General features: G+C 39.7%; 2 protein-coding genes across 7 annotated transcripts in view; both read right to left on the bottom strand.

Annotated features, from left to right (window-relative positions):
- PLPPR1 (phospholipid phosphatase related 1) overlaps positions 1-25,400 on the bottom strand; it is a 616,358-nt gene that overhangs the window by 401,167 nt on the left and 189,791 nt on the right. The gene's annotated exons all lie outside the window — the stretch shown is intronic.
- On the bottom strand, positions 22,318-24,046 carry LOC307189433 (G-patch domain and KOW motifs-containing protein-like). The gene has a single exon (XM_079927498.1). The coding sequence runs from the start codon at positions 23,777-23,779 to the stop codon at positions 22,319-22,321; it is 1,461 nt and encodes a 486-aa protein (XP_079783624.1). The 5' UTR covers positions 23,780-24,046; the 3' UTR covers position 22,318.

Here is a 25,400-nt window from a genome sequence, read left to right as displayed (position 1 = left end):
ACAGAGGAATGGATAAAGAAGATGTGGTACATATATACAATGGAATATTACTCAGCCATAAAAAGAACGAAGCTGTGCCATTTTCACAGACATGGATGGACCTAGAGACTGTCATACGGAGTGAAATAAGTCAGAAAGAGAAAAACAAATATTGTATATTAACACATATATGTGGAATCTAGAAAAATGGTATAGATGATCTTATTTGCAAAGCAGAAATAGAGACACAGATGTAGAGAACAAACATATAGATACCAAGGGGGAAGGGGAGGGGTGGGATGAATTGGGAGATTGGGATTGACATATATACACTACTGTGTATAAAATAGACAACTAATGAGAACCTGCTGTATAGCACAGGGAACTTGGTGCTCTGTGGTGACCTAAATGGGAAGGAAATGCAAAAAAGAGGGGATATATGTATATGTATGGCTGATTCACTTTGCTGTACAGCAGAAACTGATATAGCAGTGTAAAGCAACTATACCCCAATTAAAAAAAAATAATAGCTAATACTTGAGTGTTTACTACTTTCACTTTAACCTCCACAATAACCCAATGAGTTAAGGTAAGTATTATTAAAGGGTGAGATCATGACTCAATACCTGAAATAAAAATCACAAAGCTGATTTCACTACTTATCTAAATAAAGAAGAGCTATGCTGGTCAGGTACAAATTCTCCAAGCTGCTGATATCAGGAGAAAATTATATATCCATAATAAAACTTTATGTGCCAAACAGTGCTGCCTCAAAATATTTTTAAAGGAAAATCTGTTGGAAATGTATTGAAAATTGACAAAAAAGACACTAGTGAAAGCTTTCTATAGATCAAGTGAATAAAAAATAAGTAAAGATATAAAGGAGCTGAATATTTTAATTAATAAGGTTTATCTAGATGCCCTGATACATTTTGTCTAGAGCTTGCAACTCCTTTTTTATTTAGCATTTGGTCCCTTTTCTTCCTTCCCAGGCACTCCCCACTTGAGTGCTGAGATTTGGGCCTAGCCATGGGTCCGGTGGCCAGGAGGGGGAGTAGAGGATATGTCCTTATAGGGACATGTACTGACCTGCCAAGCAGAGGCCTCTACTTTTTTTTGTTGTTTTTTGCTGTACGCGGGCCTCTCACTGTTGTGGCCTCTCCCGTTGCGGAGCACAGGCTCCGGACGCGCAGGCCCAGCGGCCATGGCTCACGGGCCCAGCCGCTCCGCGGCATGTGGGATCTTCCCGGACCGGGGCACGAACCCGTGTCCCCTGCATCGGCAGGCGGACTCCCAACCACTGTGCCACCAGGGAAGCCCAGAGGTCTCTACTTTGTCTTTAAGCAAGAATGATTATCGCCATTAACAGAAAGGAGGGGTCGCTTATGCAGGCCCACAAGGTGCAGTGGGATCTGAGGTTTCAAATTTACGGAGTACAGTAATCCATATGTCCTCATTCCAAATCTCAGAGTCCCACAACTTTTCGATCAGATCCCTGACTTTGGCATAGCCAACTTGTTAGAGTAGATAATTCAAATCTCTCTGGAGTCCTGCTACTCTCATAATTAAGTCTTAGATCTGATTCCCAGAATTCTCTGCCCTTCCAGCTACAAGAAAAAGAGTCTCTTTATATACTGCCAGGGAGGTCCTCTGATATTCTTATTTTGTCTAAATCAACCTACAGCTTTTCATTGTCTTCTCTAATGCATCAATATTACCCAGCAATAGACATTCAATTTCATAATTCCTTTAATAATTATTTCTCCCACAACTCTCAATGCCTGACATATTGCACCAGCTAATGCATTCCCTTCCCATATTATCTCATCCCATTTTACCACCAGTGAAAATTTTAACAATGGCAGGATTCCAGCCTGCCAGAGGTTACTGGTACTCTACCCATCATGGGTTACGAGTCATCCATCTCCAGAACTGCATTATACAGAGAGCTCCCTAAAACCATTTCTTATACCACCATAGGTTTGGTTACCTGACACTCTGGAGTGAAGAACTGCATGTAGGAGGTTTATTGGAGAGCGATTTCCTGAATGACACCTGCGAGGACTAGGTAGCAGGAGAAGCTGAACTGTGATGCAAAATGCAGTTGTAGCAGAGACCTCCACTAACCCCACAGGGAACTCTGGAGAGAGGATGGCCCTTCAAAGTTGTCTGAAAATGAGGCAAGGGGCAGGCCTTGTAACTCCACATGACCTTTTATTGGATGTGGGCTGCCCCAGTGAGGGCATAACCTTAGGAAAGATAGCTCTCTTTGACTGAAGCAGCTCCCGGGGAGGAATAGCCGTGTGCCATCAGCTCAGTACACTCCCGGAAGCTGGGAGAACACATGGCAGGGTGATCTCAGAAGCTGGTGCTCCACAAACAGGAAACAACCCTTTTCCATGTCATATTGTAATTTCCATATATATTTTACCCTATAAACAGAGAAGACAACTTAGTATCTCTGGTAGTATGAGTTTCTTTTGACCACATTTTCTAGAATGTTCTGACCCCCTGAATTTTGAAACTAGCTAAGGATTTGTTTTAAATTGGTATAAACCTGCTTCAGATTACCCTTTAACACTTTTTACCTTATATATCTGTTTTCCAGAAGTTTTTAAACTTGTCATACAGACACAGATATCCAACTTATTTGAGGTTTTTTCCCAAAATTAGACTTGATTGACCCTTGGTGAGTAACCACTTATGGTTAAGAAATAAAAAATCATCAATAATATATATGAAGCCAGAAGGGAGTACAGGACCCATTTAAAGTGATGCAAGGAAAAACCTACCACCAAGATTCCTCTACCCCGCAAGGATCTCATTCAGAGATATTAAACGTTTACAGACAAGCAAAAGCTAAGAGAATTCAGTACGAAAAAACTAGCTCTACAACAAATGGTAAAGGAACTTCTCTAGGCAAGAAACACAAGAGAAGGAAAAGACCTATAATAACAAACGAAAAACAATTAAGAAAATGGTAATAGGAACATACATATTGATAACTACCTTAAATGTAAACGGATTAAATGCTCCAACTAAAAGACACAGACTGGCTGAATGGATACAAAAACAAGACCCATACATATGCTGTCTACAACAGATCCACTTCAGACCTAGGGATACATACAGACTGAAAGTGAGGAGATGGAAAAAGATATTCCAGGCAAATGGAAATCAAAAGAAAGCTGGAGTAGCAATTCTCATACCAGAGAAAATAGACTTTAAAATAAAGACTATTGCAAGAGACAAAGAAAGACACTACATAATGATCAAGGGATCAATCCAAGAAGAAGATATAACAATTGTAAATATTTATGCACCCAACATAGGAGCACCTCAGTACATAAGGCAAATGCTAACAGCCATAAAAGGGGAAATCGACAGTAACAAAATCATAGTAGGGGATGTTAACATCCCACTTTCACCAATGGACAAATCATACAAAATGAAAATAAATAAGGAAACACAAGCTTTAAATGACACATTAAACATGACGAACTTAATTGATATTTATAGGATATTCCATCCAAAAACAACAGAATACACTTTCTTCTCAAGTTCTCATGGAACATTCTCCAGGATAGATCGTCTCTTGGGTCACAAATCAAGCCTTCATAAATTTAAGAAAATTGAAATTGTATCAAGTATTTTTTCCAACTACAATGCTATGAGAGTACATATCAATTACAGGAAAAAATCTGTAAAAAATACAAACACATGGAGGCTAAACAATACACTACTTAATAACCAACAGATCACTGAAGAAATCAAAGAAGAAATCAAAAAAATACCTAGAAACAAATGACAATGAAAACACAACGACCCAAAGCCTATGGGATGCAGCAAAAGCAGTTCTAAGAGAGAAGTTTACAGCAATACAATCTTACCTCAAGAAACAAGAGGGCTTCCCTGGTGGCGCAGTGGTTGAGAGTCCACCTGCCGATGCAGGGAACATGAGTTCATGCACCGGTCGGGAAGATCACACATGCCACGGAGTGGCTAGGCCCGTGAGCCATGACTGCTGAGCCTGCGCATCTGGACCCTGTGCTCCACAACGGGAGAGGCCACAACAGTGAGAGGCCCGCATACCACACACACACACACACACAAAAGAAACAAGAAAAATTTCAAATGAACAACCTAACCTTACACCTAAAGCAATTAGAGAACGAAGAACAAAAAACCCCCAAAGTTAGCAGATGGAAAGAAATCATAACGATCAGATCAGAAATAAATGAAAAAGAAATTAAGGAAACGACAGCAAAGACCAATAAAACTAAAAGCTGGTTTTTTGAGAAGATAAACAAAGTTGAGAAACCATTAGCCAGACTCATCAAGAAAAAAAAGGGAGAAGACTCAAATCAATAGAATTAGAAATGAAAAAGGAGAATAACAACTGACACTGCAGAAATACAAAGGATCATGAGAGATTACTACAAGCAACTATAGGCCAATTAAATGGACAACCTGGAAGAAATGGACACATTCTTAGGAAAGCACAACCTTCCGAGACTGAACCAGGAAGAAATACAAAATATAAACAGACCAATCACAAGCACTGGAATTGAGACTGTGATTAAAAATCTTCTAACAAACAAAACCTCAAGACCAGATGACTTCACAGGCAAATTCTATCAAACATTTAGAAAGGAGCTAATACCTATCCTTCTCAAACTCTTCCAAAATACAGCAGAGGCAGGAACACTCCCATACACATTCTACAAGGCCACCGTCACTCTGATACCAAAACCAAAAATGTCACAAAGAAAGAAAACTACAGGCCAGTATCACTGATGAACATAGATGAAAAAAATCCTCAACAAAATACTAGCAAACAGAATCCAACAGCATATTACAAGGATTATACACCATGATCAAGTGGGGTTTATCCCAGAAATGCAAGCACTCTTCAATATATGCAAATCAATCAATGTGATACACCATATTAACAAATTGAAGGAGAAAAAGCATATGATCATCTCAATAGACACAGAAAAAGCTTTCAACAAAATTCAACACCATTTATGATAAAAAACACTCCAGAAAGTACGCACAGAGGAAACTTACCTAACATAATAAAGCCCATATGTGACAAACGCACAGCCAACATCGTTCTCAAGTGAAAAACTGAAAACATTTCCTCTTAGATCAGGAATAAGACAAGGTTGTCCATTCTCACCATTACTTTTCAACATAGTTTTGGAGGTTTCAACCACAGCAATAATAGAAGAAAAAGAAATAAAAAGAATCCAAATGAGAAAAGACAAAATAAAGCTGTCGCTGTTTGCAGATGACATGATACTATACATAGAGAATCCTAAAGATGCTACCAGAAATCTACTAGAGCTAATCAATGAATTTGGTAAAGTAGCAGGATATAAAATTAATGCACAGAAATCTCTTGCATTCCTATACACTAATGATGAAAAATCTGAAAGAGAAATTAAGCAAACACTCCAATTTACCATTGCAACAAAAAGAATAAAATACCTAGGAACAAACCTACATAGAGACAAAAGACCTGTACACAGAAAACTGTAAGACACTGATGAAAGAAATTAAAGATGATACAAACAGATGGAGATATACCATATTCTTGGATTGGAAGAGTCAACATTGTGAAAATGACTATACTACCCAGGGCAATCTACAGATTCAACACAATCCATATCAAACTACCAATGGCATTTTTCGCAGAACTAGAACAAAAAATTTCAAAATTTATATGGAAACACAAAAGACCCTGAATAGCCAAAGCAATCTTGAGAAAGAAAAATGGAGCTGGAGGAATCAGACTCCCAGACTTCAGACTATACTACAAAGCTACAGTAATCAAGACAGTATGGTACTGGCACAAAAACAGAAATATAGATCAATGGAACAGGATAGAAAGCCCAGAGATAAACCCATGCACATACAGTCACCTTATCTTTGATAAAGGAGGCAAGAATATACAATGGAGAAAAGACAGCCTCTTCAATAAGTGGTGCTGGGAAAACTGGACAGTTACATGTAAAACTATGAAATTAGAACACTCCCTAACACCATACACAAAAATAAGCTCAAAATGGATTAAAGACATAAATGTAAGGCCAGACACTCTTAAATTCTTAGAGGAAAACATAGGCAGAACACTCTATGACATAAATCACAGCAAGATCCTTTTGACCCACCTCCTAGAGAAATGGCAATAAAAACAAAAATAAACAAATGGGACCTAATGAAGCTTAAAAGCTTTTGCACAGCAAAGGAAATCATAAACAGACCAAAAGACAACCCTTAGAATGGGAAAAAATATTTGCAAACGAAGCAACTGACAATGGATTAATCTCCAAAATATACAAGCAGCTCATGCAGCTCAATATCAAAAAAACAAACAACCCAATCCAAAAATGGGCAGAAGACCTAAGTAGACATTCCTCCAAAGAAGATACACAGATTGCCAACAAACACATGAAAGGATGCTCAACATCACTAATCATTAGAGAAATGCAAATCAAAACTACAATGAGGTATCACCTCACACCAGTCAGAGTGACCGTCATCAAAAAATCTACAAACAATAAATGCTGGAGAGGGTGTGGAGAAAAGGGAACCCTCTTGCACTGTTGGTGGGAATGTAAATTGATTCAGCCACTATGGAGAACAGTATGGAGGTTCCTTAAAAAACTAAAAATAGAACTACCATATGACCCAGCAATTCCAGTATTGGGCATATACCCTGAGAAAACCATAATTCAAAGAGAGTCATGTACCAAAATATTAATTGCAGCTTTATTTATAATAGCCAGGACATGGAAGAAACCTAAGTGTCCATCAACAGATGAATGGATAAAGAAGATGTGGCACACATATACAACGGAATATTACTCAGTCATAAAAGAAACAAAATTGAGTTATTTGTAGTGAGGTGGATGGACATAGAGCCTGTCATACAGAGTGAAGTAAGTCAGAAAGAGAAAAACAAATACCGTATACTAACACATATATACGGAATGTAAAAAAAAAAAAAAAGAAAAAAGAAAAAAAGGTTCTGAAGAACCTAGAGGCCGGACAGGAATAAAGACACAAACATAGAGAATGGACTTGAGGACATGGGGAGGGGGAAGGGTAAGCTGTGACGAAGTGAGAGAGTAGCATGGACATATATACACTACCAAATGTAAAATAGATAGCTAGTGGGAAGCAGCCGCATAGCATAGGGAGATCAGCCCGGTGCTTTATGTCCACCTAGAGGAGTGTGATAGGGAGGGTGGGAGGGAGATGCAAGAGGGAGGAGATATGGGGATGTATGCATATGTATAGCTGACTCACTTTGTTATACAGCAGAAACTAACATACCATTGTAAAGCAATTCTACTCCAATAAAGATGTTTTTAAAAAAAGTATATATATTTGAAGTACCAATAATGGTCTCAGTGCCTCTACAAAATATAGTATTTTTAATGTAACTGATTACATGGCCAAGGGTTCTGATTTTCTAGTTACCTTACAATGGAAAGAGATGGGGCTAGGGAACCTGTATTGTTCAAAACAAAAATTACTTTATTAATTAACATTTTAAATTTAGTAGGATTTATAAATTTTCACATTTTTTCCAGAAATGAAGCTTACATGTGATAGTTCAGCAAAATATCTTTGATGCTAGGGCAATTCTCACTGTCTTCCAGTCACTCCTTACAGTGATACTCATCTTTAAGGCAGCTCAGATATGCAAGACTATTTCCTAGGAAACTAAAGACCCATGACCTGATAACACGTGAAAAGATGACAAGCTCAACAAAGGGTCTGGTTCTCTCCTTCACTTTTTTTTCTTTAGCACAAACATGAAAGCGGTGATAGACTCAGTATGTGGTCAATGGTACAATGATGCTGGATGACGTTTTTTTAAAAAAATCAGAACTTCTTAGCTCCTATATTCCATTTGTCTTCTTGGGCCAATTTTTAACATGAATAAAATCAGATAAATTAACCATAAGGAAACATCAATTGCATTATATTACTCTATGTCTCCTAGCCTGGATATACTATATTCATGGATACTGAATTAGATAATCAGGTAATTTCAGTAATCTTTGATGAGTCACAGAATGAAAACGTTCCAGGACATAGGAGGTGGAACAAATATAATTCCAATATTCAATGAAGAACATCACAATGTAAAACTGATAACTGTGATCACTAGGGACAAACATCAGTTCTCCAGAAAAAATGTCATCCTGACCAGTAAATAGGTTGGGTAGGTTAGGGAAATGTGAGGCATAAACTATCTGGAGATAAGCAGAGCATTTGATGAAGCCTCTCCTAATATCCCTGCAAACAGAACAGAGAAATATTACTTGGTTTCCATTGCAACTGGATGCATTAGTTGCTGGCTGAATTATCACACTGTCAAAGAACACCTACTCACTCTCTTGAGAGGTGAGGGCAGAAAGGGCTGCACCACATGTGGATGCAATGCAGATTTTAAAAACATGTGGGATGAAGTCCTAGTTCCAACACTAACCTGGCTGGCTCTCTGAGCAAGTCCATCCAGACTCTGATGGCCTGTGGCACCAGTCCAATGGGATCCCCATCACATTTGTTCTGCTAATTCCTGACATCAGCTTTCAGCACAGCTTGCTAATTGAACTGCCCTCTCAGATTCTGCCCATGCCGCCAGAGTCTCCATAGAATTAATACTTCTCTGACTGTAAAACCTGGTTTGTGATGCAAACTTCCTCTCCTTCCACTGCCCCTTCATTTCTTATCAGCTCTTGATTTTGAGTTTTTAGTATCTCTAGATTTTGCCCCTTGATCTCTCTGCCTTCGACTAGCCTTAGAATAGCCTTAAGATGAAAATAGTTAATACCCAAAGTTGTTAATAAACTTCAAAGACTGCTGTCTACCAAGGACAGTTTTAGTGGCATGCCACAAGGCACTGAAAAGAATGAAGAGAATGGAATCAGAGAGGCAACTGTGCAATTAGATCCAAGGGCTGATGGAGCTGAAAGTGAAAAACAGGCCAAAAGGCTAGTGGCTGAATCAGCTCATAGAGCAGCTAGAAAGGAGCAGAGGCAGGAACCAAGGAGGCATTCCAGAGCATTCCCCATGTAAAGAACTGGGAGGCCCTGACTGGTTTTTTGAGATTTTCTATATACAAGTGTGATGACAGCCTAGGGTCAAGGTAGACAGGATACTGTTGACAGCCTTTGGAGGTGCCTAAATAAAATAGTCATGTGGTGCTCCTATGGAATGCTGCCTGAGGGGAAAAATATAATCCACCTTCTGGAAGATACCCCTACTTTATCAGCTTACTTACCATTTGGGATACCAAATTTTACACACTAGCAACTTCATCTCACTATACATCATAGGATAATTTGAGGAGAACAGCATTCAAAAGCAATAAATAGAAAGGGGTGCAGAAGGCCATAGTGGTATGATCTTTTAATAGGGATAGTTACAAACAAATTTTAAAAAACACAATTCTATGGCTGTGCACTCTGAAACTCTAGCTATTTTCTTTAATTAAAAAATAGTATATTTAAGAGAAGTGAACATTATTTCATTCCAATTCAATAATCCAAATCACAGAATAATATGAATTTTCTTTTCCAATGAGCCATCGTTCTGGATGCTGTTGATTTCTGAAATAAGATCCTATATTGAAAATCTCTCAACGTTTTATGATTGCCATTTGAAAGAAACATGTTACAGAATAAAGCTGTAGTAGCTCCTAAAATCACATCAAAATTCACATTTCAAGCATAATTAGCATGAAATTTTATGGATTTAATTTGAAGAATGCCGCAAAATAATTCCTTGTTCAAAGAAAATTAGACATCTTGATCACCATCAGTTACCTTTGCTCATATTTTATGATTAAGTGAATCCTAATTCTATCCACCAAGAATTCTTTTCTTGTTTGGAAAAGCAGTCTTTCTTCTCATGAGCTCAACAACCGAAAAACGATGGAGTCAAATAAAATAAACAGTATCTAGTGATCATTAGCCTAGTTTTATTTCACACTGGCAAACATCTGGAATATTTTACAAAATAAATCAAATTCTTTTCTTTTTTTAATATATATGGCCTTTATTATGTTGACATAGATTCCCTCTATACCCACTTTCTGGAGAGTTTTTATCACAAATGGGTGTTGAACTTTGTCAAAAGCTTTTTCTGCGTCTATTGAGATGATCATATGGTTTTTATTTTTCAATTTGTTAATATGGTGTATCACATTGATTAATTTACGTATATTGAAGAATCCTTGCATCTCTGGGATAAACCCCACTTGATCACAGTGTATGATCCTTTTAATGTGTTGCTGGATTCTGTTTGCTAGTATTTTGTTGAGGAGTTTTGCATCGATATTCATCAGTGATATTGGTCTGTAATTTTCTTTTTTTGTAGTATCTTTGGTTTTGGTATCAGTGTGATGGTGGTTTCATAGAACGAGTTTGGGATTTTTCCTTCCTCTGCAATTTTTTGGAAGAGTCTGAGAAGGATGGGTGTTACCTCTTCTCTAAATGTTTGACAGAATTCACCTGTGAAGCCATCTGGTCCTGGACTTTGTTAGATTTTTAAGCACAGTTTCATTTTCATCACTTGTGATTGGTCTGTTCATATTTTCTATTTCTTCCTGGTTCAGTCTTTCTATTTCTTCCTGGTTCAGTTCAGACCAGACCAGTCCATCTGGTCCTGGACTTTGTTAGATTTTTAAGCACAGTTTCATTTTCATCACTTGTGATTGGTCTGTTCATATTTTCTATTTCTTCCTGGTTCAGTCTTGGAAGATTATACTTTTCCAAGAATTTGTCCGATTCTTCCAGGTTGTCCATTTTATTCGCATAGAGTTGCTTGTAGTAGTCTCTTAGGATGCTTTGTATTTCTGCTGTGTCTGTTGTAACTTTTCCTTTTTCATTTTTATTGATTTGAGTCCTCTCCCTCTTTTTCTTGATGAGTCTGGCTAATGGTTTCTCAATTTTGTTTATCTTCTCAAAGGACCAGCTTTCAGTTTTGTTGATCTTTGCTACTGTTTCCTTCATTTCGTTTTCATTTATTTCTGATCTGATCTTTATGATTTCTTTCCTTCTGCTAACTTTGGGTTTTGCTTGTTCTTCTTTCTCTAGTTCTTTCTTTAGGTGTATTTGAGATTTTTCTTGTTTCTTCAGGTAGGCTTGTATAGCTATAAACTTCCCTCTTAGAACTGCTTTTGCTGCATCCCATAGGTTTTGGATCATTGTGTTTTCATTGTCATTTGTCTCTAGGTATTCTTTGATTTCCTTTTTGATTTCTTTCATGATCTCTTGGTTATTTAGTAACATATTGTTTAGCCTCCATGTGTTTGTGTTTTTTACATTTTTTTCCCCTGTAATTCATTTCTAATCTCATAGCATTCTGGTCAGAAAAGATGCTTGATATGATTCTAATTTTCTTAAATTTACTGAGGCTTGATTTGTGACCCAAGACATGATCTATCCTGGAGAATGTTCCATGCACACTTGAGAAGAAAGTGTAATCTGCTGTTTTGGGATGGAATGTCCTATAAATATCAATTAAATTTATCTGGTCTATTGTGTTATTTAAAGCTTGTGTTTCCTTATTAATTTTTTGTTTGGATGATCTGTCTGTTGATGTAAGTGAGGTGTTAAAGTCCCCTACTGTTATTGTGTTACTGTCGACTTCCTCTTTTAGAGATGTTAGCAGTTGCCTTATGTACTGAGGTGCTCCTATGTTGGGTGCATATATATTTATAATTGTTGTATCTTCTTCTTGGACTGATCCCTTGATCATTACATAATGGCCTTCCTTGTCTCTTGTAACATTCTTTATTTTAAAGTCTATTTTACCTGATATGAGTATTGCTACTCCAGCTTTCTTTTGATTTCCATTTTCATGGAATATGTTTTTCCACCCCTCACTTTCAGTCTGTATGTGCCCCTAGGTCTGAAGTGGGTCTCTTGTAGACAGCATATGTATGGGTCTTGTTTTTGTATCCATTCAGTGAGCCTGTATCTTTTGGTTGGAGCATTTAATCCATTCACATTTAAGGTAATTATCAATATGTATGTTCCTATTACCAGTTTCCTAATTGTTTTGGGTTTGTTTTTGTAGGTCCTTTCCTTTTCTTGTGTTTCCCACTTAGAGAAGTACCTTTAGCATTTGTTGTAGAGCTGGTTTGGTGGTGCTGAATTCTCTTAACTTTTGCTTGTCTGTAAAGCTTTTCATTTCTCCATCGAATCTGAATGAGATCCTTTTCAGGTAGGGTAATCTTGGTTGTAGGTTCTTCCCTTTCATCACTTTAAGTATATCATGCCACTCCCTTCTGGTTTGTAGAATTTCTGCTGAGAAATCAGCTGTTAACCTTATGGGAGTTCCCTTGTATGTTATTTTTCGTTTTTTCCTTGCTGCTTTCAATAATTTTTCTTTGTCTTTAATTTTTGTCAATTTGATTACTATGTGTCTCTATGTGTTTCTCCTTGGGTTTATCCTGTATGGGACTCTCTGTGCTTCATGGACTTGGGTGGCTATTTCCTTTTCCGTGTTAGGGAAGTTTTCGCCTATAATCTCTTCAAATATTTTCTCAGGTCCTTTCTCTCTCTCTTCTCCTTCTGGGACCGCTATAACTTGAATGTTGTCGTGTTTAATTTTGTCCCAGAGGTCTCTTAGACTGTCTTCATTTCTTTTCATTCTTTTTTCTTTATTCAGTTCTGCTGCAGTGAATTCCACTATTCTGTCTTCCAGGTCACTTATCCGTTCTTCTGCCTCAGTTATTTTGCTATTGATTCCTTCTAGTGTAGTTTTCATTTCTGTTATTGTATTGTTCATCTCTGTTGGTTCTTAATTCTTCTAGGTCTTTGTGAAACATTTCTTGCATCTTCTCGATCTTTGCCTCCATTCTTTTTCCGAGGTCCTGTATCATCTTCACTATCATTACTCTGAGGTCTTTTTCTGGAAGATTGCCTATCTCCATTTCATTTAGTTGTTTTTCTGGGGTTTTATCTTGTTCCTTCATCTGGTATATAGCCCTCTGCGTTTTCATCTTGTCTATCTTACTGTGAATGTGGTATTTGTTCCACAGGCTGCAGGATTGTAGTTCTTCTTCCTTCTGCTGTCTGCCCTCTGGTTTCAAATTCTTTTAAGAGCATGAGACAATAGAGAAAAACTAACTAGGATTTTGTTTATGTGTTCATTCAGAAGTCAACAAATATTTATTGAAATATACTGAACATCTAAACGTTATGTTAATATTACCAAAGTTAACTATTTTATTATACTTTAAGTTATCTGTATAAAAAAGTGAATAATTTACTTGAATACTAGCTGGTATATATGAATTCAAAATGACATTTGAATTTCATTTCTAGCACTTCTTAGCAGCAATCCAAGATCAGTCACTCATCTCTTACATTGGAATTGTAGCTAAGCATAAACTTTCTAAACTAACAAACGATTACAAAGTTATAAATGGTATTTGAATCGAATCTCATAATGTCACTGATGAACTTTGGCTAGAGCTTGGCCTTAAACAACACAACACAACAAACACACTGACACACACACAGGTAGTGACCATCTGTTTAGTTAGCTGCTATCAGAAACACATTTTTCATTTTACGAAACACCTCTCCCATACTCTCAGTCTATGTGGTTTGAGGAGGGTGGCCTCTACCGTCTCTTTTCAGAGGTGAGCACGTGACGGAGGCTAGTCAATCTCAGCGTCCATCCTTCCAGTTTACTTCAAAGATGGGTTCCTGGAAGATGGCGGAACAGTAAGACACAGAGATCACCTTCCTCCCCACAGATACACCAGAAATACATCTACACCTGGAACAACTCCTACAGAACACCTACTGAACACTGGCAGAAGACCTCAGACCTCCCAAAAGGCAAGAGACGTCCCATGTACCTGGGTAGGGCAAAAGAAAAAACAATAAACAGAGACAAAAGGATAGGGACGGGACCTGCACCAGTGGGAGGGAGCTGTGAAGGAGGAAACGTTCCCACACACTAGAAGCCCCTTCGTGGGAGGAGACTGCGTGTGGCGGAGGGGGGAAGCTTCAGAGCCGCAGAGGAGAGCACAGCTACAGGGGTGCGGAGGGCAAAGCGGAGAGATTCCCGCACAGAGGATCAGTGCCGACCCGGCACTCACCAGCCTGACAGGCTTGTCTGCTCACCCGCTGGGGCGGCCGGGGCTGGGAGCTGAGGCTCGGGCTTTGGTCCGAGCAGGGAGAGGACTGGGGTTGGCAGTGTGAACACAGCCTGAAGGGGTTAGTGCACCACGGCTAGCCAGGAGGGAGTCCGGGGAAAAGTTTGGACCTGCCGAAGAGGCAAGAGACTTTTTCTTGCCTCTTTTTTTCCTGGTGTGCGAGGAGAGAGGATTAAGAGCGCTGCTTAAAGGAGCTCCAGAGATGGGCACAAACCGCGGCTATAAGCTCGGACCCGAGAGATGGGCATGAGACGCTAAGGCTGTTGCGGCCACCAACAAGAAGCCTGGGTGCGAGCACTGGTCACTATCCACACCCCCTTCCGGGGAGCCTGTGCAGCCCGCCACTGCCAGGGTCCCGGGATCCAGGGACAACTTCCCCGGGAGAATGCACGGCGCGCCTCAGGCTGGTGCAACGTCCCGCTGGCCTCTGCCGCTGCAAGCTCGCCCTGCACTCCGTGCCCCTCCCTCCCCCCCAGCCTAAGTGAGCAGCTGCTCCTTTAACCCCGTCCTGCCTGAGCGAAGAACAGATGCCCCCCTGGCGACGTACATGCAAAGGTGGGGCCAAATCCAAAGCTGAGCCCCAGGAGCTGTGAGAACAAAGAAGAGAAAGAGAAATCCCTCCCAGCAGCATCAGAAGCAGCGGATTGAAGCTCCACAATCAAATTGATGTACCCTGCATCTGTAGAATACGTGAATAAACAAATCATCCCAAATTGAGGAGGTGGACTTTGAGAGCAAGATTTATGATTTTTTATGATTTTCCCCCCTTTTCCTCTTTTTGTTAGTGTGTATGTGTATGCTTCTGTGTGAGATTTTTGTCTGTATAGCTTTGCTTCCACCATTTGTCCTAGGGTTCTATCTGTCCATTTTTTTTGGTTGTTGGTTTTTTTAGTTTTTTTCTTAATAATTAGTTTTTATTTTAATAACTTTATTTTATCTTACTTTATTTTATTTTACTTTACCTTCTTTCTTTTTTCCTTCCTTCCCTCCTTCCTTCCTCCCTCTCTCCCTCCCTCCTTTCTTTCTTTCTTTCTACTTCTACTAATTCTTTCTTTCTACTTTTTCTCCCTTTTCTTCTGAGCCGTGTAGATGAAAAGCTCTTGGTGCTCCAGCCAGGAGTCAATGCTGTGCCTCTGAGGTGGGAGAGCCAACTTCAGGAAACTGGTCCACAAGAGACCTCCCAGCTCCACATAATATGAAACAGCAAAAATCTCCCAGAGATCTCCATCTCAACACCAGCAGCCAGCTTCACTCAACGACCAGCAATCTACAGTGCTGGACACCCTACGCCAAACAACTAGAAAGACCTATTAGCAGAGAGGCTGCCTAAAATCATAATAAGTCCACAGACACCCCAAAACACACCAACAGACGTGGACTTGCATACCAGAAAGAAAAGATCCAGCCTCATCCACCAGAACACAGGCACTAGTACCCTCCACCAGGAAGCCTACACAACCCACTGAACCAACCTTAGCCACTGAGGACACACAACAAAAACAACAGGAACTACGAACCTTCAGCCTGCAAAAAGGAGACCCCAAACACAGTAAGATAAGCAAAATGAGAAGACAGAAAAACAAACAGCAGTTGAAGGAGCAAGATAAAAACACACCAGACCTAACAAATGAAGAGGAAATAGGCAGTCTACCTGAAAAAGAATTCAGAATAATGATAGTAAAGATGATCCAAAATCTTGGAAATAGAATAGACAAAATGCAAGAAACATTTAACAAGGACCTAGAAGAACTAAAGATAAAACAAGCAACGATGAACAACAAAATAAATGAAATTAAAAATACTCTAGATTGGCTCAATAGCAGAATAACTGAGGCAGAAGGATGGATAAGTGACTTCGAAGATAAATTAGTGGAAATAACTACTACAGAGCAGAATAAAGAAAAAAGAATGAAAAGAACTGAGGACAGTCTCAGAGACCTCTGGGACAACATTAAATGCACCAACATTCGAATTATAGGGGTTCCAAAAGAAGAAGAAAAAAAGAAAGGGACCGAGAAAATATTTTAAGAGATTATAGTTGAAAACTTCCCTAATATGGGAAAGGAAATAGTTGATCAAGTCCAGGAAGCACAGAGAGTCCCATACAGGAAAAATCCAAGGAGAAACACGCCAGGACACATATTAATCAAACTGTCAAAAATTAAATACAAAGAAAACATATTAAAAGCAGCAAGGGACAAACAACAAATAACACACAAGGGAATCCCCATAAGGTTAACAGCTGATCTTTCAGCAGAAACTCTACAAGCCAGAATGGAGTGGTAGGACATATATAAAGTGATGAAGGAGAAAAACCTACAACCAAGATTACATAAGGCAAATACTAACAGCCATAAAAGGAGAAATCGACAGTAACACACTCATAGTAGGGGACTTTAACACCCCACTTTCACCAATGGACACATCATCCAAAATGAAAATAAATAAGGAAACACAAGCTTTAAATGATACATTAAACAAGATGGACTTAGTTGATATTTATAGGACACTCCATCCAAAAACAACAGAATACACATTTTTCTCAAGTGCTCATGGAACATTCTCCAGGATACATTATATCTTGGGTCACAAATCAAGCCTTGGTTAAGAAAATTGAAATCGTATCAAGTATCTTTTCTGACCACAATGCCATGAGACTAGATATCAATTACAGGAAAAGATCTATAAAAAATACAAACACAAGGAGGCTAAACAATACACTACTTAATAACGAAGTGATCACTGAAGAAATCAAAGAGGAAATCAAAAAATACCTAGAAACAAATGAGAATGGAGACACAACAACCCAAAACCTACTGGATGCAGCAAAAGCAGTTCTAAGAGGGAAGTTTATAGCAATACAAGCCCACCTTAAGAAACAGGATTAACAACCTAACCCTGCACCTAAAGCAATTAGAGGAAGAAGAACAAAGAAACCCCAAAGTTAGCAGAAGGAAAGAAATCATAAAAATCAGATCAGAAAAAAATGAAAAAGAAATGAAGGAAACAAGAGCAAAGATCAATAAAACTAAGAGCTGGTTCTTTGAGAAGATAAACAAAATTGAGAAACCATTAGCCAGACTCATCAAGAAAAAAAGGGAGAAGACTCAAATCAATAGAATTAGAAATGAAAAAGAAGAAGTAACAACTGACACCGCAGAAATACAAAAGATCATGAGAGATTACTACAAGCAACTCTATGCCAATAAAATGGACAACCTGGAAGAAATGAACAAATTCTTAGAAATGCACAACCTGCCAAGACTGAATCAGGAAGAAATAGAAAATATGAACAGACCAATCACAAGCACTGAAATTGAAACTGTGATTAAAAATCTTCCAACAAACAAAAGCCCAGGACCAGATGGCTTCACAGGCAAATTCTATCAAACATTTAGAGAAGAGCTAACACCTATCCTTCTCAAACTCTTCCAAAATATAGCAGAGGGAGGAACACGCCCAAACTCATTCTACGAGGCCACCATCACCCTGATACCAAAATCAGACAAGGATGTCACAAAGAAAGAAAACTACAGGCCAATATCACTGATGAACATAGATGCAAAAATAATCAACAAAATACTAGCAAACAGAATCCAACAGCACATTAAAAGGATCATACACCATGATCAAGTGGGGTTTATTCCAGGAATGCAAGGATTCTTCAATATACACAAATCAATCAATGTGATAAACCATATTAACAAATTGAAGGAAAAAAAACATATGATCATTACAATAGATGCAGAGAAAGCTTTTGACAAAATTCAATACCCATTTATGATAAAAACCCTGCAGAAAGTAGGCATAGAGGGAACTTTCCTCAACATAATAAAGGCCATATATGACAAACCCACAGCCAACATCGTCCTCAATGGTGAAAAACTGAAAGCATTTCCACTAAGATCAGGAACAATACAAGGTTGCCCACTCTCACCGCTCTTATTCAACATAGTTTTGGAAGTTTTAGCCACAGCAATCAGAGAAGAAAAGGAAATAAAAGGAATCCAAATCGGAAAAGAAGAAATAAAGCTGTCACTGTTTCCAGATGACATGATACTATATATAGAGAATCCTAAAGATGCTACCAGAAAACTACTAGAGCTAATCAATGAATTTGGTAAAGTAGCAGGATACAAAATTAATGCACAGAAATCTCTGGCATTCCTATACACTAATGATGAAAAATCTGAAAGTGAAATCAAGAAAACACTCCCATTTACCATTCCAACAAAAAGAATAAAATATCAAGGAATAAACCTACCTAAGGAGACAAAAGACCTGTATGCAGAAAACTATAAGACACTGATGAAAGAAATTAAAGATGATATAAATAGATGGAGAGATATACCATGTTCTTGGATTGGAAGAGTCAACATTGTGAAAATGACTCTACTACCCAAAGCAATCTACAGATTCAATGCAATCCCTATCAAACTACCACTGGCATTTTTCACAGAACTAGAACAAAAAATTTTGCAATTTGTATGAAAACACAAAAGACCCCGAATAGCCAAAGCAATCTTGAGAATGAAAAACGGAGCTGGAGGAATCAGGCTCCCTGACTTCAGACTATAGTACTACAGTAATCAAGACAGTATGGTACTGGCACAAAAACAGAAAGATAGATCAGTGGAACAGGATAGAAAGCCCAGAGATAAACCCACGCACATATTGTCACCTTATCTTTGATAAAGGAGGCAGGAATGTACAGTGGAGAAAGGACAGCCTCTTCAATAAGTGGTGCTGGGAAAACTGGACAGGTACATGTAAAAGTATGAGATTAGAGCACTCCCTAACACCATACACAAAAATAAGCTCAAAATGGATTAAAGACCTAAATGTAAGGCCAGAAACTATCAAACTCTTACAGGAAAACACAGGCAGGACACTCTATGACATAAATCACAGCAAGATCCTTTTTGACCCACCTCCTAGAGAAATGGAAATAAAAACAAAAATAAACAAATGGGACCTAATGAAATGTCAAAGCTTTTGCGCAGCAAAGGAAACCATAAACAAAACCAAAAGACAACGCTCAGAATGGGAGAAAATATTTGCAAATGAAGCAACTGACAAAGGATTAATCTCTAAACTTTACAAGCAGCTCAATAACAAAAAACAAACAACCCAATCCAAAAATGGGCAGAAGACCTAAATAGACATTTCTCCAAAGAAGATATACAGACTGCCAACAAGCACATGAAAGAATGCTCAACATCATTAATCATTAGAGAAATGCAAATAAAAACTACAATGAGATATCATCTCACACCAGTCATAATGGCCGTCATCAAAAAATCTAGAAACAATAAATGCTGGAGAGGGCGTGGAGAAAAGGGAACACTCTTGCACTGCTGGTGGGAATGTGAATTGGTTCAGCCACTATGGAGAACAGTATGGAGGGTTCCTTAAAAAACTACAAATAGAACTACCATACTACCCAGCAATCCCACTACTGGGCATATACCCTGAGAAAACCAAAATTCAAAAGGAGTCATGTACCAAAATGTTTATTGCAGCTCTATTTACAACAGCCCAGAGATGGAAACAACCTAAGTGTCCATCATCGGATGAATGGATAAAGAAGATGTGGCACATATATACAATGGAATATTACTCAGTCATAAAAAGAAACGAAATTGAGCTATCTGTAATGAGGTGGATAGACCTAGAGTCTGTCATACAGAGTGAAGTAAGTCAGAAAGAGAAAGACAAATACCGTATGCTAACACATATATATGGAATTTAAGGAAAAAAAATGTCATGAAGAACCTAGGGCTAAGACAGGAATAAAGACACAGACCTACTAGAGAATGGACTTGAGGATTTGGGGAGCGGGAAGGGTAGCTGTGACAAAGCAAGAGAGAGGCATGGACATATATACACTACCAAACGTAAGGTAGATAGCTAGTGGGAAACATCCGCATAGCACAGGGAGATCAGCTCGGTGCTTTGTGACCGCCTGGAGGGGTGGGATATGGAGGGTGGGAGGGAGGGACACGCAAGAGGGAAGAGATATGGGAACATATGTATATGTATAACTGATTCACTTTGTTATGAAGCAGAAAGTAACACACTATTGTAAAGCAATTATACTCCAATAAAGATGTAAAAAAAAAAAAAAAAAGATGGTTCAGAGATGATCAGATGACCCACGTCAGACTAATCAGAGCCCTCCATGGAACTTCTTCTGAACTACTGGTAAAGAAGTAGTCCCTTTTATAGGATTATAGAGGCTAAGAACCATTTAAGATGATGTGGTTAAGGACAGCTTTGTGGCCATATGAAGAGAGCCTTCCTGAGAATGAATTCAAATTCAAAAATAGTATATTTTTCAATTTGTAAGACACAAAAAAAGAGAAAGCTTCTTAATGATATTAATCTAACCTCATAATTCAGCCATTTCTAAATATAGCTTGATCCCTTGAAAATATCAGTTACATGAGCCAATGGATTCCATTTTGTGTTTCTTTATTTAAACCAGCCTGAATTGAGTTTGACTTTTGCAACTGAGAGATTACAGCCAATATACATATATACCCACAGACTTACTATCTTCTGTTTGTGAAATCTCTTTTTCTCTCCCTCTCTCCCTCTCTCTCTCTCTCTTCCTCTCCCTCCCTCCCTCTCTCTCTCTCTCTCTTCCTCTCCCTCCCTCCCTCTCTCTCTCCCTCTCACATACACACAGACACACAGTGCTTAAGAAGCCTAGTATTTGTCCTATAGATGACAAAAAGCTCTGACAATATGGTTTTCACCTTCATGGCCAGCAGAATTTTACTGAAACTCAGCAATTTTTTATCTAATTGATGTGCAGCAACATGTTCTGACTGCTTGCAGAAACTTTTTCAGCCATTGACACAAACGTGACAATACTTCAAATTCTGCATCAGCCCTCCATCTGTACACCTTCATTTCTGCCCAAGCCCTGAGACTCAGAAAACTTAACTCACATTTGTCACAGAGCTGGAGTCACATGAAGTACCTGAAAATGTTGGGCAGAAAATGATGTAAACACCTGGAGGTCCTCACCCATGACTACAGAGGCATCTCAATGCCAAGTTGAGACTGGCTTAATTGTGAGATTTCTAGGTTTTTGGCTGACAGTATATTGTCAGTCTTCTCTATTGTAGCAGAAACTCATAATTGTTTCCAGCTGCAAACAAATGTAAGGCTGACTCTAAAGAGGCACGTGTCCTTTTTTCCTTTGATCAATAGCTTCATTCTGTCCCATCAAGATGCCATCAGTACACAGCATCTCAAGGTTGGCTACATTCAATATAATGTATATTGTGGGATTATCTGACACAATACTAGTTGCTAAATTTTCTTTCTTTACAAGATGGTTGAATTGGGACCACCAAGTTACCAAGTGGGCTCATGTTTTGGATCTCAAAGGCCAAAGCTAGAGAAGAGGAAAAGCCAGAGTATGAATCTAACCCAACATACAAGCATAGAAGACTACCTGAGTTCAAATCCCAGACTTTTGAGCAAGTGCCCTAACTCCCCCAAGCCCTAGTTTCCTCATGTGTAAAATAGGAAAATGTAAAAGTAGTACCTAATCAGAGGTTTCTGATAATTAAATTACATAATTCATTGAGGGGCCAAGAAACATTATCTATTGATATCAATAGCTAATAATATTAACTGTCAATAGACATTAGCTATTAAGAACCATTTAAAATTTATGATCAAAAACCTCTGTTAATATTATTGCTGTTATCATCTAGAAAAGTCCATTCACTTCCCTGAATTTCAGACTTCTCAACTGTAAAATGGGAGTAATAATCACTGCCAACTTCCTGAAACTGTTTTTAAACTCAAATGAGAACATTTACACAAAAGCACTTCATACAACATAAAGTGTATCAAAATATATGGTGACATTGTTCCTTCTGCTGTTGTTGTCTTTTTTTTTTTTTTTTTTTACGAAGCATTTGAACTGGTTTTTATTATATACTAAGTTCTGGTAAATACTGGGTTTGTTTCTAGCCTCCCTTCTGGTCCATCCTGTGCCAGGGCTGCACTGCAAGTGGAGGGTGGAACCATGACCCCCCACCACCACCTTCGTGAAGGCAGGCTTTTCACACTGTATGGGATTGGTAACAACCTGGGTGAGGGAAGTGTGTCCACAGGTCAGTCCTCCGAGTCGCTGGGGCCCACGTACTGGCAGATGGCATCATAGTGAAGCTCCACCACCCGATTCTCTCTCTGCAGCTGCACAAGAGCCCGGCTCTGCTCTCTGTCGCGGTCCAGCAGACGGCCCACCCTTCCAGCCCATGGCCCCAGCACCACCATCACCCGGTTGCCCTGGACCTTGGGGACTAGGGTCTCCAGCATGCCCTCCCTCAGGCCTTCCAGGACCTGGCCTTCATCTGTCAGACACACACAGGTATCTGGGCTCAGGACATCTTCGATTGTCATCCTGGTGTTGTAATACTGGCCACCCTTGTGCAGCTTGTCCACAAACCGCACACGCAGGTCCCTGTGCAGCCAGTGCTGACTCCTGGGAGCTGCTTTCTCAATCTTGGCTGCAGGCCCATCCTGTCTCCATCTGAGATGCTCAGGGTCCCACCGGTCTGGATGGTGTTTCCGCTTCCTCGCTGAGTCCTCCTGCCAGACGTGGAGGTCCTGATCCTGAAGGGCCTTCCATGACGAGGTTGCTCCATTCTGTTGCCTTGGGGAAGTTTTGCTCACCTGGCTCAGATCCAAGGAGTTCTTGTCAAACTCCTGCTGGGAGACAGGCCGCAGGCAGTACTCACTAACAGTTACCATGCGGCTCCCCACAGCCAGACGGACCATGGCCCGAGCATTGTCAGGGTCGAGGCCTTCCATCTTCCCATAGAGGCCTCGGTGAGGGCCAGAAAGAACCACCACAGCTCCTCCAGGCACCAGTCCCTGAGGCTGGTCTTCCTTATCCTTCTCTTGCTCCTCATCTGGCCTCAGCAGGTGGTGGGGGCCGGTGGGGGCCAGGGCCTGGACCTCAGTCAGGTTGGTGCCCAGCCCTAACCCCTTGGGCCTCAGTGAGCTGACACGGGGATTCACCACTTGATTGAAGGTACGGCCGATGCCCTCGCCAGGTTTCCAGCCCATGCCCCGCAGCATGGCCAGCCCATAGGCCTTTACAGGGACTGCCTCATAATCAGCCTCCTCCGGCACTGTCTCAGCCCGGGGTTCGCTGTCTGCCCCTTCCCCGTCGCGGGTGCATCCTTTCCGGATCATGGGGATAGCAAGCGTGGGGTCGACACCCGCATTCTCTCTCTCCTCCAGAGACTTCATGGATTCCTCAATGAGCTCCTTCACAGCCTGGGACAGCATCCCATCCACCAAGACCTCAGTATGTGCGGATGGCCCAGGGGCCTGGGTCGGTGGCTGCCTAAGATGGCCATTCTGGATCAAAGGGATGACAAGTTCCTTGGGGGCTTCTGAGGGCTGCACACTCTGCAGCTCCCCCCGTTTCTCGGTCTTCAAGAAATCCTTCTCCGGAGACTCGTCTCCCGCCAGCCATCTCTGGGCAGACGTGTGATTGAAGCTGAATGAAATTGGGGCACGGGAGGCTCCCGCAGGCCACAAAACACCATCTTTGGCGTCCGCCATCTTCCCCTCTTCCTAGGCCGGCGCACTGCTTGCTGGGAAGTTTAGTTTGCGCTCTCTTTGCTGGGACTTGACCACCAACGCTACAACTACCTTTCCCAGGAAACACTGTGGCACCGCCAGGCGAAGGCGGATAGGGGCAGTAGGAAGTAATTGCCTCTCTTTATACTTCACAAGAGCACGTGGCGCCAAGCGTACTGGGAAATGTAGTTCTTGGGGAAGGCAGGCGTGGTAGAAGGTGGCTTCCTTCTTGCTAAGTCGTCACTCCTTCGTGTAGGCGTTTATTGGTCGCCTACTGTGTGCACGTCACTGTGCCCTACTGCTAGTGTTGGAGGGTCTCCTGTAGAGGCGGGCGGTGGCTGTGGCTCACTGCCTGTTGTTGTCTTCATTATTGGTACTGGGATAAAATAAGTGTATTTGTATGTATTTAGCGTCCAGCATGGACCAGTCCTGGTTAGGCATAAATTCTACTCTCTAAATACTTATAATCATGGAAAAGACATTAGCAAGAATAACTTTAACACATAAAGCAGCCTTTCCTACTATTTTAACTAACAAATCCCTTTCACAATAATATAGATCGACACTGTCAGATAGAATTTTCTATGAACAATGATGCAAATGTCATACAACTGCACCATCCAATATAATAGCCACCAGTCACATGCACTATTTGAGCAATTGGGATGTGGCTAGTGTAAATAGGAAACTAAATTTTATTTCATTTTAATTAATTTAAATTGTAATAGCTGCATGCAGCTGGTTGCTACCACATTGAACAGTACAGAGAATGTCTTCAATCCCTTAGATATTTGTTAATGGGTCTGCCATTTTTTTATACTGCATGTTATAATGACATGATTTTAGGTTGAAAATGTATTATAAATTCCATTTAAATGCAATCTTCAACAATTGTACATTTACATATAATGTACAAAACTATGTACACTATGTACACTATGTACAAAAACAAGTTTTGACTTTTTACATGCCAGTTAATGTAGACTAATTATGTAAGAAAAAGTATCATTTTTAAAGTATACTATATTGATACTTGGGAGCCAAGAGTATAATTAAATTTAACTATGAATTACAGCATAAAATAAAAACTATTTTATTATGGATGTCTGATATTCTTATATTTTACATGCAAAAAGATACAATTAGTATTTTCATATTTTGTTTCATTTGTCTGCTTATGCACACTCTCCTAATTGTAACACATGTGGTTAAAAAGTCTTTATTCCCACACATGAAAAGTCTTCTAACATTCTCCATTTAAATAATAATTTTTAAATTATTCTTATATCTCCTAATGTGCTACATGAGAATTTTGATCTAATGGATGCAGCTTACAGATTTGGTGATGTTCATATTGAAGAAAATCTGAGAATTATTAATATTTTATATTCTTCATTAACTTGATATATAGCAGTTTCTGTGTTCCTTATGTCATGGTCTTAAATAATTGTCTAGTCTTAATAATAATTTTATAATTATGAATAAAAATAATTTACAGCTGTGTGATGGCCAAGTCCAGCAATGGCTGGTGGTTGATATTCAATTCACCGTGTCTGGCTAAGTGACTGAGTCACAAGCACATTCATTTCATCTCCACGTTGTG

Source organism: Stenella coeruleoalba (genome assembly GCF_951394435.1).
Source record: "Stenella coeruleoalba genome assembly, chromosome: 7".
NCBI classification, from domain to species: domain Eukaryota; kingdom Metazoa; phylum Chordata; class Mammalia; order Artiodactyla; family Delphinidae; genus Stenella; species Stenella coeruleoalba.
This window is presented reverse-complemented; position numbering and strand designations above follow the sequence as displayed.